The following is a 19,697-nucleotide window of genomic DNA, read 5'->3' on the forward strand; positions in this document are numbered from 1 at the left end:
AATGTTGTAATCAAGTCTTGAAGTACTAAAGCAAGTTATTAAAGTTGTATTATTAAGCCAGGTCTATGTTAAAACAATACATGTGCATGATTCTGTAATAAAAACAAAATAAAGGTGTAAAAAAACCTTGCCTAATTCAATATGAGATTCCGTTTTTGGACATATGGAAGTAATAACAATGACTCTTTGTCGACTTCTCTTCATAGAAGAGTGTCTAAGACGATTTAAGGCAGTTTTGGTTAAAGACGGCATATTTGGGATATTTTTGCTGGACATTCAGAGCATAACTCCTGCGTCTCACACACACACACACACACACACACACACACACACACACACACACACACACACACACACACACACACACACACACACACACACACACACACACACACACACACACACACTTTAAAGCAGCCACGGCTCCAGGATTGGACGCAGTCCACGTGTTCTTGATGTGAAGCCGAACGGCTTCAAAGTGCGAGAGAGGGAGAAGATGCACACATAGAGCAGAAATGACAGGATGATGAAAAGGCCGCTGTGTGTGAGCGTGTCTTCGTACCTTCTGAGTAATGTGAGAGTGTGAGCAGGCTGACGCACGAGGCCCCGGCTCCGGAGCCAAAAATGGTCACTCTCTTGGGGTCTCCTTTGAAGGCCTGGATGTTTTCTTTGATCCACCTGAGAGCTTGGATTTGATCCAGCAGGCCGTAGTTGCCCTTGGCCGCCTGGTCTCCTGTGCTTAGAAACCCTGCAGTGATGGAAACACAGAAGGAAAAGCACAACACACTTAGAATCTTTCTTGGCACAGACTTTTTGTGGACTTACAGCTCAGAATATAAATAATAATCCTGATCTGTGGAGGTCAGAGGTCACATTTCTTCTGTCTTGAGGCCTGGAATCTCCTAAAGCGCATTACTTCCATGTTAGGGAGTTAAATTGGTGGAATATGTGTTTTTCTTTGTGTGTGTGTGGGTTGTTTTTTTTTTCTTGGCACTAATTTAAAATGCTTAGTGACATTACTACAATATCAGAGATATACTTTTCTTCTCTATGGAACTATTACACTCATTTCCATTGTTTTGAAACTCTTTACTATGACTATGAATGTATAATGTTAATATGATATATAACGCTGGGAGGTTGTGATTTGACACCAGCCTTAGCATGCTGCAGCTTTGTCTGGATAAAAGGAAGTCTTAAAAGAAACCAGGGGTTTCAAACATAACATCATCAAATTCATATAAAACATGACGGTAAGTCAGCATTTACAGGCCGCGCTGCAATGAATAACCCTCTGAATGTACTTCCTGCCCTCGGGGCGTCGTGTCAGCCACTCAGCATCCTGATCTGCTCCAGACCACTGATCCTGCGGCACGCAAAGGCCTTTCAGTTAGATTTCACCGGTGGCGACGGAGACGCTTGGCTGGTGCACATCTCCTCCGATCCAGCGCCAGACCAACCGGCCTGGCACGGCGAGCCACGTCCCAAACTTGTTGACAAATTAGCAAATGCGCCTAAACCCATTAAGTGGCTTTCTAAATGCTGCCACCGGGGGAAGTCGTGGCTCCTTCCCTGCCAGGCCTGGGAGCTCGGCAGCCAAGCCTGGCAGGGGCCGGTGGTCCCGGCGAGCCGACCACGACTGAGGTGCCGGAGATGACAAATGGGATGCGGACGACCGGTAGGAAGGAGGAAAAGAGGAGAGGAAAGGTAGCCTGTGGCTCTTTGATAGAGAGCAGATCTGGTTTGTCATGGTGAGGTGGAGGGGATGATGGAAGGGGGGGGGGGGATTACAAGGCCTCTGGCAGAACGACCACGGGCTGCCACAGGCGGTCCTTTCCTCTCCTCTCCACTCCACCTTTGCTTCATTTTCCTTCCCTCCCTTGCTGCAGAGGGGAACATGCCTACCAGGCGCTCCCCAGGATGTGTGAAGATTAGCTTCATTTCAAAGAACTACGTCCCCAAAATAGACTGCGTACGTAACGGAGCCTACCGCCTGCAGATATGTGGCAGCCATTAGCACAGGCGTGTAACAATCCAAGACCAGTCTCAACGCGAAATAAACACACAACCTCACACAGAAGAATTGCGACCAGTGAGCAAAACTGATCAGGAATGCTGCATTGCAATGATGAACATCATGTGCAAACAGGAATATTCGAATGAGTGTTTGATTGTCTGTATTTTCATGTAGGTGGAGCTCAAAATGAAATGTGTCGGTGGGGGAATTCAAGAGCCATTCAGAGAATTTCTTCCAATAAAGTAAAGAAGTAAAAGTTATGTGGAGCCGGCTGAGGAAATCCTTCTCACGAAAGCAACTGCAGCATCTCCGCTGAAGCGTTCAACCCCCTTTTTCAAACAGACACAATTGTACACAATGCAGATATGTTAAATCACATTTTACATGAATCTATGAATATAAACTCTGACATGAGCTCCACGCTTTGGACTGAGGCGACAGCGTCATGTGTTTATCAAGTTCAGATTCTTGTTAATATTCTGCATTTATTGCTGTTCAAAGAACGTTGAATCGCTTTATTGCAGAGTGAAATAATGAAACAAGAGGCCAAATCCCAGAAAAGTTCCAGTTAAACTTTACATGTTCCCTCCGGTATTCATTTTATTCATGTCTCAAATGTGTGGAGCTTCAGAGTTCTCATTTAAAGTAGCGATATTTCACTTCTGAGTATGACTCTGCAGATGTCTTCCTTCGACTGTTTGCTTTTCTTTTCGTCATCGAGTATGACCGGTCCACGACAAACTGTTGAGCTCACCACTTTATCCCTGAAGAAAGTTCTGTGTTAATAAAATAACATTAAGCATGTTTGTTTCATGTCATTAAATCAATAGAAATTGACAGGCTAAAGTCACAGGTTCAGCACTGAAACACACACACCGAGACAGAAAGCCTCCGTAGCACCACAATGCTTCTTTCTTATGATAATCACCCTCATCTTGTTGCTTCTGATTCCACTGAGACTTTTGTTTTTAATCAAAGAACGACTGCAGACTGTTCTCTCATCATCAGAATTGTATTGTTGTGTGATTCTCTCTTTCTGCTCACCAATAAAGCACAACTTGCTTCTATTTTCTATCAAAAGATCTTCATGTTTCATGCCCCAGTAACACATCTTTCCCACGACTTGCTCAGACGTGCCACGACAGTACATTAACTAAGCACTTACCGAGTCTGCCTGTCAAGAGAAACTGTGAAAATTGACGTTGGTCCTTTGAATCTCACGTCAGCAATCTCACTGAAAGAGCAGATGACACTTTCTCCTTATAATTCATCCTGCGGAGTAGTTTTAAACACCCGCCATGAGAGCATCTTTCCATCTCTGTATTGACAGCCCTCCTCTGGCTCTAATTCCACTGCAATGCTTTCTGCTCGACACAGCGGGGGCCAAACGTCCACTCAGATCTCCATACAGCTGCACTTTTTGGGTTTCTATTCTGTTTTCAGCTCACATTCAAGCAGTTTTGAATCAGGAACCTGCCACTGGGATGAATGGCTGTCGGAGCCCTGATGTGGACTGATGCCATCTATTTCTCAGTGTCACTCACAGGCAAAAGCTTCCATGAAGTCCTGCCGATTCACAACGATACACACTTATTGGGAGCCTTGTCTTGTATTTATACTGTATGTATATGTAGATGAAATTGGTTACTTGAAGAGAATTTTCTTGCAAGCCGCTTTTCGAGTCAGCAGGACTCTCTGCATGAGTTCTCCGTCCACCGCTCGATTGGCGTCGATGCGGCATTGATGGTTGCAGGATGTAATCTGGGTCAAAGCCCAGTAAAGACAGGACACAACAGCACTCAGGCATTGAACCTCGTACAGCTTTTAGAATACAGAAAAAACAGATTTTTGTGGCTAAACAGATGCTGATGGACGTGAAATCGGAGAACATGAAGACTTTGTGAAACGTGTGTCGATCTGAATCGCTCGATGCAAGCTTTACAACCAAAACATCTGTTTTCACACCTTCCCAGCAAATAAAACTCACCTGCAGCCACGGAATGTGTTTCCCCATTAAAATGAAGATAACACAGCTCATAAAGTTGTAAGTGTAGTTTTGATGAACATAAGAATTGTATTTTCAGTTGCAAATATGAAGCTTGTCTTTTTACTTGTTTAATTCATTTCCGGTCATTGCTGTTGTACCATTTTCAGACACTTTTAGTACTTTTAGCCATTTTATTATTCACTTTACATCAATTTAGATTATTTTAATTGCCTCACCATTTATTGATTTTTTTTTTAAGTTTAGCTGTTTTTACCATTTGCAGAGATTTTTTTTTATCATGAAATCAGTCTTTTTAAAACATAAGTCTGCTGTGCAAATAAAGAAAAGATGTTAACGTGTATATGATTTTGTTAAAGTAAGTATTTCACTGTGTTTCTAGATTTTTTAGTGGAAGGTTCTATCAATTAGAGTTTGCAACAACTTGACTTGTTGTTGCACAAAACTTAAATCTCAGTGACACACGGGATGAGGAATATTGGGTCCAATTATCACAGCAGTCCAACTGATGTGCAGCACTTCAGCAGATAAGTTCCTGACCTTGACATACGCTCTGGCCAGCTGTGTGCTGCTCATTTGCCAAGTGCAGAGGCGGAAGGAGACGGAAGAGGAAGAAGCAAGTTCATTCTGAGAACTCGGTGTAAGTTTTGATGAACTGGTGATTTATTGTTGTTTCTACAACAGTTCTGTGACTCCACCAGTAAATGGGAACTAACAGATCTGAGGCAAAAGGTAGTGGACATTTTCAAGTGTGTACTGCTCTGGCAGAAAAGGAGCTGTATCAGCAGAGATTAAAACCCATAACCATTTGACATGATCACCATTGTTTTCTCCTTTTATCACCATCTAATGATTTCCCTATTACTCTCCATTTTAAGACGTCTCCCAGCTGTTCAGCAAAACAGGTTCAGTCACTGACCACTTCAGAGATAATCGACACAAACGCAGTCCAAGACTCATAAAACCAGTCAAAAATGGCAGAAAGGCAGTGTAAAGTGTCTCTAATCCACAAACAAAAATACTCTGACCACAGTTCAAATTCCAGAAGTTTAAACTAGCCTAAACTAGAGAAAACCAGGCTCAAAATGGTTTAAAACTATTCTACAACTGAGTCTAAAACCAATCTAGATTACAATAAAACCCACTTTAAAACAGAAAACCAGTTTACACTCAATCTACATCACATAAAAGTACTAGCCACTGGTTGAAACCTTTGTCCCTCACTTACTCACTCATCTGGGGGTGTGTGAGTGGGTCTGTATGAGAGCTGAATGTGCGTGTGAATGTTTAGGTTATTCTGTATATATGGTATGTCGGCTGAGATGAATGCGATGCTGAATGTGAGAATGGCTGCCAGTGTTCCATTGTATGTCTACTGTGTGTCTACTGTAGCTACACCTAATCTAATCTAAACTATAGAAATCCACCATGAACCTGATCCAAACTACATAAAACTCTTTGATTATTGTGAAAAATACATAAAACCAATTTAAATCCCGACTAAAGATTGTCTCAACTACAGAAAACTCAACCTGCTTTCACTTTCACTCATTGAGTCAGTGGATTGGATCCATTTTTCCCGTCACGTCATGAATCCTGATTGTCCGGAGGAGGAAGGTGCTGATCTGAAGGGGGTTCAGGTGTGGGGGGGGGGGGTTGGCAGACCAGTTTCACAGTTCTCAGAATGCCTGTAAAGTCCTCATCATGTTATATGTTCCCAAGCTGCTTGCCGGGAGACTACAGTTTAAAATTAGCCAGCTGTCGAATGCCGACACGTTTACAGAACGTTGATTAATGTGCGTTGTCCTCGTGCACAAATAAATGAAATGGCTTCATCAACATCATTTGATTATCTGTCTCCGTCACCGTTCCACGAGGTGAATAAAAAAGACGGGCCATCTGTCTCTGGCTGCAGGATTGAGGTGCACGTTAGCGCCGTCCCACTCGCCACCTCTCACACAACAACATCACTCACAACAGAGCAGTTTGGACTCTGATTAGCTTTTGAGCTCCACGTGTCAACTGTGATTAGTTCAGACGGATCGGAACAAATGCCGTGGATCATCTGTACGTGCCCACAGCTGTTGACCATTTTTCTTGTGGCATGAGCTTGTACATGTAGAGTTAACTGAGACTGTCACTCTTGGGGGGAGTGGACTCTGTCCTTGCAATAATGACAAATCAGCCGAATCACACGCTTTACAAGACATTTTAGGATTCCCCCCTGGGATTAATAAAGTAATTCTACTCTTATTTCATTGCAGCAGTGGTATCAATCATGAGGATTCAGTCCAGCCTCAGGGATGACCTTGCAAAGTGTGAAAACTTTAGTGAACTGATTAATCACATTTGTCTTTCAATGAAAGCAGCTGCTGTTTCTAATCCATCCACTGGGTGACACATTGAAGATGGAACAAGTTGTCCAGTGGTGTTGGAGCCTCCTGTGGGAAAACACAACTCGAACTCAGAGCTTCCCACAAGGAGTTCCAGAAAGTTCTAATCTGTTTTCACTTGGAACAAAAGCATTTGTACCCGCGAGGAAAACAGTATTTTTAAATAATCCTATTCTCATTTATGTATTTCCCTTGTTGCATACAAACATTATTTCTATATTTGTAGAAGCATAATTTCACCGTTGGTTCCTTCAGCACGATGTGGTCTCTTATTGATCTGCAGATATGTAAAGGGTTCACCGTTTAAATCTGTTGCCTGGGAGCCATAATCGGCCTGCGAGAAGATTCAATCTGGCCCCAGAGACGATTCTGCAAACAATACTCAGAGCTGAGGTATTATTGAAAACTCCAAAGCTTCTCTGAATACAAACATAGTGGCGGATCAGTTAATTCATGATACATTTAGTAAAAAAGTGCATTAAACATAGACATATTAGGGATATACCTTGTTATCATAAATACTAAAGATCCCGTGAAGGACAGATCCTATTCTACAGATTGGTATTAGAGAAGTGTATGTCAGTGTGTGTCAGTTGAAGCATAAGCTGTGGGCAATGCATGGGGGATTACATAAAAAAACAAAAGAATTATAACCTCAGTTTAGAGCTGTCGATTTATAGATTAGAAAGAAAAAGCCATTAGTGAAGCGTGATCACCTCACTCAGTAAAATCTACATTTCATGTGGTTGGACTGAACAAATCAAAGTTGCTGCCAGCAGAAATCAGTCATTTAATTTGTGCACATCTGAGTTGCAATTAATTTTTTTTTTTTTTTCCCACAAATGCTGAAAATATCGTCTGGGCTAATGTGTGATTGTGACACAGTTTAATGACAGGGTGAAATGTCAGAGTCTGCAGCCCTGGCTGCCCCATCCCAAATGCCTCCATCACGTTTACTGAAAGGTCATCCAGTTACAAGAAGCACTGAGATCAGGACATCTCATGTCCAATAATCAGATTTGATAAAAAGACGACGTGGATATAAATGTTATTAGACAAATAAAAGCTGACCTGAGAATGCATATTAAATACAGCTTCTTAGTTAATGGCATCACAAGAATCGCAGTTCACACTATTAATAACGTTAATGAAGTTACATCAGGCCAGTGACTCCGTTTCTCGACTTATAGTGGATTAATGCATGCATGGGTTCAAACACAATCTGGTAACCAATATGTCAAAACTAACAGACCTCGGTAATAAAAACAGATGAATTCTATATAAACACCATCTTCCGTTTCTGGCTTGAAACACACAATCAAGAACACTTGTCCAGTGCTTTTCTTATTGAAGCAGCTGTAGGATCTTAGATATTGAAGCTGGGGTCTGCAGCCCTTCAGTATGTGTCTTACAGGGAGCATCAGAGCAGACAGATCACATGATAGTCGCACTGGCTCACCCTGCCCTTTGTGCAGGAGATGATCTCTCGTGCAGATCACACACATGAAGCACTAATTATCAAAAGGAGAGTTTAACCCTCCTGCACGCCACACATGAATTAGCCCGGCAGGGCGAGCCACGCAGGCCTCAACAAGGTGAAGGGGAGACAGTGGGAGCAAGGCGATGTGCAGCAGCTGAGCTCTGTAATTAGCGGGGCGCTGTGGAGCCACACGAGGCCGCCCAGTGGTGAACATCAAACCCTCCCTGAGTGATGCGCTGTCGGAGCGCGTCAGCCCACGCCGGTGCAGCAGAGGGTCACATCATGTGGCAGATTTTGGATGACAGCAGAGCAGTGAGTCACACTCAGAATAACATTATGATAATGCCTGAGAAAGACAAATGTGGAATTTCCTCCTTTTTTCTTTTTCTTTCTCCTCACTTAAGCTGCTGCAGATTAGCTGTGGATGGCTAGGCTGCACCTCGCCTCCACGCACGTATTTCTGGGTAATTATGAGGATAACACCGGTGTCATATATTTCCCTCAGAGCATTAACGGACATTAAAAAAAAAGCTTGAAACCAAATTTCACACAGGTACAGAAACACTTTAAAAAGTAAACACGGCATAGAGTCATTCTTATGCTACCATTACTGAGTAAATGCCACAAGATTCTCAGAGCCGTACTCACCCAATTAGTTCTGGATAAACATCACAACTTGATCCCCCCCCCCCCCATGCATGTAATTACATCAAACCATATAGACTAACAATGTCTGAAAGAGTAAGTACTCATGGTTTCTCGCCATATTAAAACATGTTGCTGGCTTCAGATTTATAATGTGAGGATGTTGCAAAGAACATCACAATGAAAAAAAGAAAAAAGAAAATAAAAAAAAAGCAGAATCTGAAAATAAATCCCAGAACTGATGATGGAAAATAATTTTAATTCAACCTCAGGCAGCACAGATGTCGTTATGTAATGAAAGTTAAAGGACGGACTTCCACTGGAAATACTAGAGTCTGTAAAAACTCCCCTATACCATTGTCTGTGGACAATTGTGAACATCTTTTCTTTGTGAGCGCTGGAAAATACCAGTGTCTTTCATTGCTTGGAAATACTGTAATCTGCAAAGATTTCCTCATGCCATTGTCTGTGAATATTTTCTAATGCCAGTTTCTGTGCACATTTTATAGAAATAAATATATTAAACAATAAAGATATTCTTTGTCAACAGTGGGATGTACCAGTGTCTATAAACACTGTTTATTTTTTTATTTAGTCATGGTTCTGATTCTGTCTGATTCTGTCGAAGTCTGTCGAGACTTCATTGTCAGTCAGTAATTTTGTTTGAAAGTTAAACTTTCTGAAGTGAAATTGAATTCTAAAATTGTATTTTTAATGGCTGATGTGATTCATGAACAAGAAACCCTTTCACCGTGCCACTTGGACATGTCTAATTGGAAATGTCATTCTGATTTGTAAGCAGGGCATTTCAATCACACAAACAGTAAAACATTTAAATTATTGGTTGCAGACAAGAGAATTAAACAATATTCACATTCTACCAACGTTGTATTAATCTTAATGACTTAACATAATTACCCAGTTTGTCCATTCCTAGCCCCACGGCAACAAAAGTACATTAAAAAAAACACAAGTCGTAACACAATAAAGCATCACCAAACAACAAAACTAACATTCCCAGAAGAAAACAGAAAATAGATCTCCTAGAGTTTATCAAAACAAATTAAATTCAGGTTTCAGAGCTGGGAATTGACTTTAGTGTTTATGAATACGAATCAATCCACTCCATTTTTAAAAAACAACGTCCAGATGCTTTTTCAATGCACAGATTTGTCTTTTCTTTGTTTGGCAATCTTTTAAAGGCATCTAGTGAGTAAAATATGATTTGCAATAAAGTGAATCAAACATTCAGGGCTTCAAAAGACAAAGTTATGTGTGGATTTTGTAATGACAAAAGGAAATTGTGTCTTTGTTCAATACATTTCATGAGGACATGCATGTCCTTGTACTAAACTGATACGTGCGGTTTCTACCTGTGCACCTGTACTTTCGGCATTCGTCATTTTTCTCAGCTCTTTTGTCACCATGACGATGAAGGCCCATTAGCACGAGACGTCTTGGTGGCGTGACGGATGTTTGTTGTGTTTGTACTCAGCAGAAATTGAGTGCAGTAAAAGGTTGGTTATCCTCAGTCTAGGCCTGTCACAGACTCCTCTTCCTCTTCTTTTAAACGAGTGGCACTATTAATTTGTTGTGACGGCTGGCATTGTGACTTGCAGACTTCTTCAAAGTGGCTCCTCCGGGGCCCGTCATGTGTGGTGCTAAATTCAGACAGAATTCTCAGGTGAATATAATCATCAGACTATCAGGAACAGAACTCTGACGTAACCTTTATCTTCGCCGGGACTTCAACACTTTCAAAAACATTTGAGCAGTTTCATCTCGGTCTGACAACTAAGAAAGGCTTTTTTTACAGAGTCACAAAACAAGAGAGAAAAAAAGAAAAGACGACTGTAGTTTCTAATTGTCACAAATTCATCAGAGAGATAGTACTTTTAATTATCTGTGATGACAATGGGAGCAAAAGTTGAGGAACTGTTAAGGTTGTGTCAGATGGAGTTTTAATGAAGATGCAGCTAACAATAGACAGTGGAGACTTTGATGGCAGCTTGCATTGACTCATCAATGCATCCTCTCTATTCTGTGAATTCGAGTTCATTCCATGGCAGCTGCACACAGATGTTGCCCAACCTAATTATTTGGGGACATTTTTGAAGCAGGTAAACAATGTACATCTGTTGTCTGTTTATTCCCCCCCCCACCCCACCCCCCTCCATCTTATCCTCATTTTCAGTCAGAATGTCTTTGAAGAGACGTGACTTCTATCCCAATAACAAGCCACAAGTCTTCCACTCGCTGTTTACTTTGACAAACGGAGACGTCGGTATTCGCAGCATCAAAGGGAACAACAGAGAGTTCATTTGCAGATTTGGTACGAGCCAGCCAGCTTTGGGCACGGAAACACGTCTCTGTACTTGTTTTCTGTCTCTGCACCGGCATCGTGACAGTGTCGCTGTCTGAAGGCTGCTCGCACAATCACCCACTTCAGATGAGAACACGTCACATCCACCGGTGGAAGCTTTTCCTGAACACAACATTTTCTGTTGACAAAATCAAATAAACCATGACTTTCTGTACATCGTGGACAGAAGAGCACGAGAACCGAGGTCAGACAAGGCTGCCTGCTGTCGCTCTGGCTGCTTCTGGTCACTTTTCGATAATCTGGCCCGACTGTCACACACAATACAAGACATTAAGGACAAGTCGTCGCTACCAAACTTGGTGATGGTGCGTTGATTGCAGGGGCGCTGGATGAGTTCATGTACCTCAGAAGTACAAGACAAGATCGGACTTCACAGACATTCGCAATGCTGAAACCAATATGGATGTCTATGGCTCTAAGAGCCAAGTTGAAAATCTTCGGGTGAAATGTGAAAGTGATTCTCTTGCACAGTTCGAAACCCTTGAGACAGAGAAGCATCCTGTGGATCTGTCGGCGCAGGAGACTCAAGAAGAACTTTCAACTTTGTTAGTGACAAAAATGACTGATAAGTATTTCTCTCACAATGACATTGAGCTGTTCTGAAAGCAAAGTCTGAAATCTGAGGCATTTTAATGGCAGGTGCAAACATATCCCTGCTCTGTGGAACAACGTCTTTGTTTTTAATGTGAACAAATCTCAGAGCTCTTTCGGATGAGATCAGAAAAGATTTGGAGGCTTGTACCTGCCTGGGAGTGAATGTGTTTTTTGTGTGATTGCAGGCTGATCACCAGGGAAACGAGGTAACGCAGGCGCTAAAATGATTTCTGTGTCCAGCACTCTGTGACATTTGACTATCTTCCAGAGCTGAGAGTGGGCTGTTTGAGGTAAATCAATGTGAAAATGGAGGACGGAACAAAACAGCCAAACATTTACAAATTCTGATGGATGTTGAAACCTAAAAGGACTGCGAGAGTCTCTCCACTCATTGCCTGCAGCGTTGTGGAGGTACGGGGGGGATGAGGGGTGTGTGTGTGTGTTTGTGGGGGGGGGGGGGGGGGGGGGGGGGTATTCTGCTGCAGCGAGCCGCGCTCAGCTGTGGAAAAGTGCGATTGGTTACGCAGGCATTGAGCCGGGGCGCTACCCCAGCCTTCCACCAGGCGTATGTTCATTAAATTCTGCAGAGCTAATTAGAATCTATTTGACATCCGTGGGGAGACATTTGCACAGCTTGCAGAAGTGCACAAACAATTCAGAGGCACAAGCAGCCGTGCAGACTGCAGGCTTTTTAAACCAGGGGGGAAAAGATGCCGTTACACCACGCAAGCTATTGTATGGTAAGTAAATGAAGCAGGTGACTTAACTCGACTTGAAATGTCTCATTACCTGGAGCTGTGCATGTAATGACAGCGGTTTCGGCGATTAATCCTCCTTAACCAACATGAGCCGGGCCTGACAGTCAATATTTGTTCACTTCTGTTCACTGAAGTCTGACTCACCTCATTTCTTTGGCTTTTAACCTGCTAAACCAAGAGATTGTGAGAGGAGATTTCTGTCTCAATACCCCAAAATGGATGAAGAGTAACTCAATAATTAGCAGGTGTGTATGAGAGATAAGACTTCAAAAAAATCCAACTCCAAGTGTCAGTAGCACTCTTACTGTTTTTTAAACCCTAACTGGCAATTTGTATTGAATGGACTCACTGCTGGTAAATCTTCTTCCACTGAAGATGTCCTATCTTGTGGCATTCCTCAGGGTTCTGTTTATTCTCGTTATAGTTTCCCTTGTAGGCCTCGTCCCTTTTAAAATGAAAATGGAATTTTAGAAAGATGTGTTTACTATGCCCATGATATTAGGTTACATCTTTTTAAACTTAACAAGTCTAAATAATCAGTTTTACTGGAGTGAAAAGGATCGGATGACTGACCATGTCTTTTCTAATTGATTGTCTTTTTTCATCTGCCATTGCAATTCTGACCTCATTAGTGTCAAGCACATTGTGGTGTTTCAATTTTAGAAAAGTGATACATGAGTGATACTTGTATTCAGTTAAAGTCTTTAGCTCCAAAAAGAAAAATCTTATGTTTCCATCTTCAAGTATCACAACTATGACTATTTCAGACTATATAATGGCTGGTATATAAATAGCTGAAGCAACAGCTGCTATTAATCCAATCTATTCAGTATTTCATGATGTGTCTTAAGGGAAGCCTTCAGAATTGCAATTTAGTGGGGGGTTCTGATAGTTCTTGTGTTTTTGGGGGGGTTTGAGTGGAAATATTCAATTACAACCAGGTTCCCAAAAGAACAAATGCAATCAAAATTGTGTTACGCCTCCCATATGCAGCATTTTCACAATCCTCTATTAAATATGAATGGAGACTGTTGTGTTTGTGGTTCTCTGCAGACCCTCTAACCATCAGGACTATGAGCCCCCTCATGACCCCCCACTGCCACCACCACCACCACGCTGACATATTCACACACAGCTTATTGGTGTTCATGGAGCTTCGCCAGTCTCTAAACCAGATGTTACAAAGCACCATAAATCACCTGAGCAGCATGGATCTACTTTTTATTATTATTGTGCAATTCCTTGCTCTGAGACCATGAAGGCAATATTAATCCGGCCTATTTTGAAGCCAATTAACTTGTGCTTTTTGTCCTGCAAAGCAAAATAACGTGTTTTTACAAAATATTGAATGCGACTTTCGTTACTCCAGAATGTGGCTCCTGACTCAGGATAGCTTCAGGGAGAGTTATGGAAGTGATTCTGAAATGTCGACTTAATTTGCAAATCATTGCAACTTACAATTTGTTTATAGTCTTCACAGCAATTTTAGGGAGTTTTTACATTAAATTACATCCCGTGACAACTGAAGTGCTGCGGGGTCCTCTGAAACCCTCGTTAGCATTAATTCTGTTTGGGAGTTATTTTGATGCAGGTAAACAAGGCCGACACAGGACGACGGGCTGAGGGCATCCGGCTCCACCGTCGTCAAAAAAACAAACCAGCAATTACTCCAATTAGCGGAGAGCAGCTGACGCATGGCTCACGTCGGACCCCGGGGGCTCGGCGGGGGGATTCAGGCAGACCTGGCGGGCTGCTGTCCACTTTGCCTGGACATTAACGTGCTTCTTTAGTGGACAGAGCTTCACAACGTGAGCAGAGCTCAAAGGACCTCTAATATCTAAAATAGGAATTTAGAAATACACAAATCAGTGGACCGGTGGTCTTTAACGTCGCTGGATTAAACTTCCCACAAACTACGTCTGTATCTGTTCAAAAGATTCATGGTGAATTGATCTTTCTTTGAGGATCATTTTCTCGTAATTACACGAAAACTGTTTGATAGCTTCAACATCATTATCCTCTAATTACCGAACCGAGTCGAGATGAGACATTTTGACACATTCAAGCCTAATTATTAGGCCCGAGTTTGTTTTCTCCCCACTTTTTTTTTTTTTTTAATAAATCTATGAAACAGTGAGGAAATGACTTTATAATTATGTGATGAGTATCTACAATACATATCCCATAAAAATCTTTGTAATTATAGTTTCTAATTATAACTCGGGATCAAGGGCACAAATGACATTTCACTTTTGAGGGGTTCAAAAAAAAGTCTTCAGAACAAGAGCAAGAAATAAAGAAATCAATATTCTTGCTTTGTAGGAGGGATTAATAACGCCGATTAATATAAAAAAATGTACTTGTTTTCCAGAGATTTCATTCTGGCAGTTGGTTGAAGATGAAGCACTTTAAATATAAATCACTGTACTTTTACATTTTGACAGAGTTCAGATGGTTTCTCACTTAAAATCTAGAGTTCGGTTTCAAACATAAGATCCACGGGTCAAAAACCCACAAGAGGCTCCAATCCGGCGAAAACCACCAAGTAAATAGTAAAATAGTAGTGATAGTTTGGTTTTGAGAAAATATCGACATTTTCATCATGTACACTCTGCACCACAACAAAGAAAAACTTTAAATGTATCGGTTATTATGGCACTATTTTAGGGATCCAGCACACTTGAAATGAAATTGGTGCCCCTGAATTAAACTGCGTTTGACCTCTGATGTGGAGCAAACGGTTTAGAAGAAAAATAGACGAGAGAATATCAGTAACCCCAAAACATGGGTGAATGAGCCAATGATAAAAGCTTGTTTTGTGATAATTATCAGTCTGAGTGGTTCTAATGTCCACTCGAACGAAGTGGCACTGTATATTGTACTTTTTTTTAATCTTGATATCAAAATGTACTTGCATTGATTACATGAGATTAACTTTTCCATTAGAGCAGCACAATACATAGAAAATGTGCGATGTCCGTGCAGCATTAGTAGGTCGCTAATTTGAACAGATGAATCTTGTCATGCACGAGTCCTCTGATGAGGCCAGTGTCAAATTACAAGCAAGTGTCGTGAGGAAGTGCAGTGCTGAATAAAGATAAAGAATAAAGTCCCGGGAGGATGAGAGACGACAAATGTGGACGGAGCACCTTGAGACATGATGACAGTGAGGAAGACACCCGAGCTCCCGCGGCGCGGCACTGCCCTCCGTCTTTGCCACTTCATAAATGTCAGCGGAGTCGTCAGAGTCGGACTCCGCATCAGTCCGAGTCGGGGCTGCTTCCTCTCCCCCTCCTCCACGGCGGGCCGGCGGGCGCCGCCGACATCCTCGTCGTCAAGGCTGGTCGGCGGCCGGAGACTGACGGCCTCCGGAGCGCGTTTCCTCCAAAATATTCCGTCTTTTCCCCGCCTCTGCCCCTCATAACACTCACGCACACTCGCCCTCCTCTCGTCATCCGTCTGAGCTGAGTGGGGATGTCAGCCCCATCTTAGTTTTCCAAATTGCTCCGGAAAGCCAGCCAGCCATGGCAGATCTGCATTCGGCAGAGGACGGAATGAGGGCACACGGAGAGGAATAAGTTTCCAAAATGAAACATGGAGATGTTTCTGTGCTGGGTGGCCTCCGGGGAAACAGGCTCTTTAAACAGGGTGAAGGAGTCACTTAGTCACACCGCCGGATAAAAGCCGACCTTCAGGAGGCTCGCGCAAGGACGAGGAGGCGATTTGCAATGATTTGATTATCACTGTGCGGATGTAGGTGGGCATTTCTGCGTGTGGAGGAGCCTCTTTGATCAGGATTAAAACGAATTAATGAGAGAAAAAAAAATGAAAATTCTAATCAAAGTCAGAGCTGCACTCACAGTGGCGGAGGTGTCAGGAGTTACTTGAGTGCTGCGCATGAGGACAGTTTTCAATGTGACGCATTCTGCATGAGGCCTTTCATTACCTCTCTCTCTCATTCCACCCTTGTGCATTTAGATTCTCTTTTGCTTTCACTTTGATCCTGTCTTTCTCTTTACTTCCTCTTTACTTTCAGTCCCTCTTCCTTCCTTCCTTCCTTCCTTCCTTCCTTCCTCCTCTTTCATTTTTTCTGCCACAGGCCTCTTTGAACTCGCTCTTCCTGCTCCGCTCCATGCTCTGTGCCTCCTGCAGGGGTTTCTGGTTGTGGAACTAAAAGTTCTCGCTCTGTGGTTTCCGGTACCATCATTGATGTCTTTTTCTGGATATTACAACTGAATCTTTTGAGCCTGGAGAGGTTTTAATGGATTCTATGTAAAGCAAAATCTCCAGCACATATGTGTTACAACAGAAAACTCTATAGACACTACCATAGGCTTTTGGTACAGAAATAATTTCAAAGGGAAATATTTCGACTCATTCTATCTTCTCTTAGTGAAAACAAAACCTTATACTCTTTAACAACATTACTGCATTAGTCCTGTTCTTGGTAATTAATTGGTTTTTTTAAGACTAAAGACAAAACTGTTGAAACTGAAGAAATTCTGATCTTCAACATTACATCAGCTCCGTTTTGGAAACTGGAAGTCATTAATTGATCCATTTCCACATTAAAGCTACCAAATCACAGTCTTACTACAATGATTAATATTGTTTTCATAACCACGATTTAAAAAAAAAAATCTACAGTGGCATCATTTTCTCTGGAGACTCTCAAACACAGGAGCCACTTCAGACCAAGTTTGAACATGAGCGCCATTAATAGATCCTCCTGGAGACAAATGAAAGTGTTTCAGAAGGGATGCAGCTAAAAAAAAGGCCCCTTGGCGGCTGTGGATTCGGTGGGGAGATTTGTGGAGCTGCTTCCCATTTTGGACAAAAGTCAGCGATTCCAGGTGAGATTAACCACAAGATGGTGTCTGATTGAAGGAGGATTCATACAGATGTTCCTTTAACACCTTGACAGCTGATATAAAAGGAGGAAAAGTAAAGCGGTTTGTACCTTAAATGAGCGAAAACGAGGGAACTCCTCATATATAGCAAATTCTTACTTCAATCCCATTTGGTCCTACTTTTTAACTTGATATCAAGCTTTTTCTTTTTACCCCCCCTCCATAGGAGCCATGAAGGGGGATTTACCTTATTAAGCACTTTCAGAATGTAGCAGAAAGGTCGAGAACGAGGTTTAAATGTCGAGTTTAAAATTGAAATGTCAAACTTTAAGTGTGAATCTGAAGAATTGAGAGAAAATGTCAAGGAGAAGAAATCCAGTATGAAATGTTTGGCTTGAAATGGGAAAATAAAATGATTTTAAACCAAATTGAAACACTATGAATAAAGTTGAAAAATTAGACTTATAGAGATGATTTTAAATGAAAAAATAAAGTTAAATGGGGCATCAAATACAAGGGTTTGAGATAAAAACCAGCCCGTCACATGGAGTCACAAAAAATAGATTTTGGAGCATTTTGGTGTATTTTTACCATCTGGTAAGTGGGAATATTCCCACTTTCTGTTCTCAGATTGTGGCTCTGCGGCCTCTTCACACTTTTCGAAAAAAAAAAGTCAAAGAGGGAAACTGGAGGATATGTGCATGTCTTGTACCCGCTCCGACCCGGCTGACCCCCCCCCCCACCCCCCCAGCCCCCGGTGGCCACCTCCATACTGCAGGGGTGTGTGATGTGTGACTGAGCTGTCACAGGTATGAAGCCGACTGTGGCGAGCAGCGCAGGGAGGTGGGGAATCTCCATCACAGAGACGGCTCGTCCAGGTGGGGGTGATGGAGTGGGGGAGTCACTTCTTCATGCAGACTGTCCACACTGCTGAAAAACCCAGGAGTGTTTGCAGATTTGTGTGGCCAGAGCATATAATTCAGTGCGTATACGTCCAGAACTGGGCTGCAGACACACGTCAGTGCCCAGGGCAGATCTGGGTCAGAAGGCTCTAAATCCCCTTGTTCATCACACACACACACACACACACACACACACACACACACACACACACACACACACACACTCACAAAACAATCCACTGCTGTCACCTCGCTGCATACCATCTGTCCTCCAAGAGCCTTGCTATCAAATCCATCAGGGTCTAACAGGTCAGCCTGCACAGAACTGCCAGACACACGTGAAGCAGCCAGCTGACGATGCGCACACACACACACACACACACACACACACACACACACACACACACACACACACACACACACACACACACACACACACACACACATACACACACACACACACACACAAATCCTAATGAGGAATATTAATTCAACTCTGCATGAAGAGGTGCAAATGTAGAAATTATGATTTAGCTTTACTGCTAGCTTTTATATACATGAGAAACTTAAAAAAAAAAATCTACATTATGTAGAAGTCAAAATATTGTTCCCTTAATAACTTTAACAATATTTACACGGGAGTCTTTCGTGCACTTAGTAAAACATGTATTGTTGTTTTGTGCCTTTTCACTCCATGCTGACGAGTTGTAGTGGCGCAATATGAAATATTAAAACAAGGCTTTATGTGAGCAGAAGCTGATTTCTGAAAACACATTTTTTGCATTTGTATCTTTTAAAATAAGCTCACACAAGAAAACAAGTCATGTTGATGCATTGATGTCTGAGTGCTTCATCTATTTTTATGTTTTTAATCGTTAAACATGTATAAATATTACATGTGGATGTAGTAGAAGTATCTATGTACATCTGATTTTATAGGAATGATTCATCAAAGTCACCAAACACATTCATGCTAATCTGAACATGGCAACTTTATTTATTTGGCTTCTATCAGTTTCAGCAATTGTAGTTGCTTTATCTACTTTTATTCTATGTTCTTCAATATTTTAGCTGATAAATTTTGTCACATTCAGCAGGTCAAAATATGAGAAAATGTATCAAAATTACATTGTAGCTCAAGTCTGACTTTAACAATGATGTGCAACAAAGAGTTTTAGTCTGCTTGATAAGAATGCATTTATGCAATGTTTTGTTATTTCTGCTTGTACCAAAGTGCAAAAAGCTGCACTCCTTCACCGCGGATGCATTTTTCCATGTCGGCTCTGTGTCAGAGGTTCTTACCATTCTTGGTCAGGCTGCTGCCGAATGCAGGGCGAGAGGCCAGCTGCACAAAGTGACCATAAAAAGATGAACAAACAGCCGTGTGAGCGGGGAATGGCCGCTGCAGAACATGTGGGAGAAACCTCCACAACATGCGTCGGTCGGCATGGTGTTCATTCAGAAAATCAATCAGCGGAGATGAGAAATCTGACCAAAACAACGGTGCAGGTTCTGCACTCAGCCGGGCATTAGTCTGTGTTTATTGGTGGAGAAGTTTCAGCAATCCTATATGATAACCGATCGATGTCTGTTATTACACATCAGAGTGACTCCGCCGCTTGTCGCGTTGACTTGTCATTTTCTCAAAAAAAACAAAAACAGGCAACGAA

The 19,697-nt window shown here is 42.1% G+C and overlaps 1 protein-coding gene across 2 annotated transcripts in view; it reads right to left on the reverse strand.

The window, feature by feature from the left end:
- Window positions 1-19,697, reverse strand: part of nlgn4xa (neuroligin 4 X-linked a) — a 50,487-nt gene that overhangs the window by 12,185 nt on the left and 18,605 nt on the right. For both annotated transcript variants that reach the window (XM_080519530.1, XM_080519531.1), the window contains exon 2: window positions 563-748. In XM_080519530.1, the coding sequence (XP_080375656.1) occupies window positions 563-748 (186 nt within the window). The remainder of the gene's footprint in view (window positions 1-562; window positions 749-19,697) is intronic.

This window comes from Blennius ocellaris (genome assembly GCF_963422515.1).
Source record: "Blennius ocellaris genome assembly, chromosome: 24".
In the NCBI taxonomy this organism is placed as follows: domain Eukaryota; kingdom Metazoa; phylum Chordata; class Actinopteri; order Blenniiformes; family Blenniidae; genus Blennius; species Blennius ocellaris.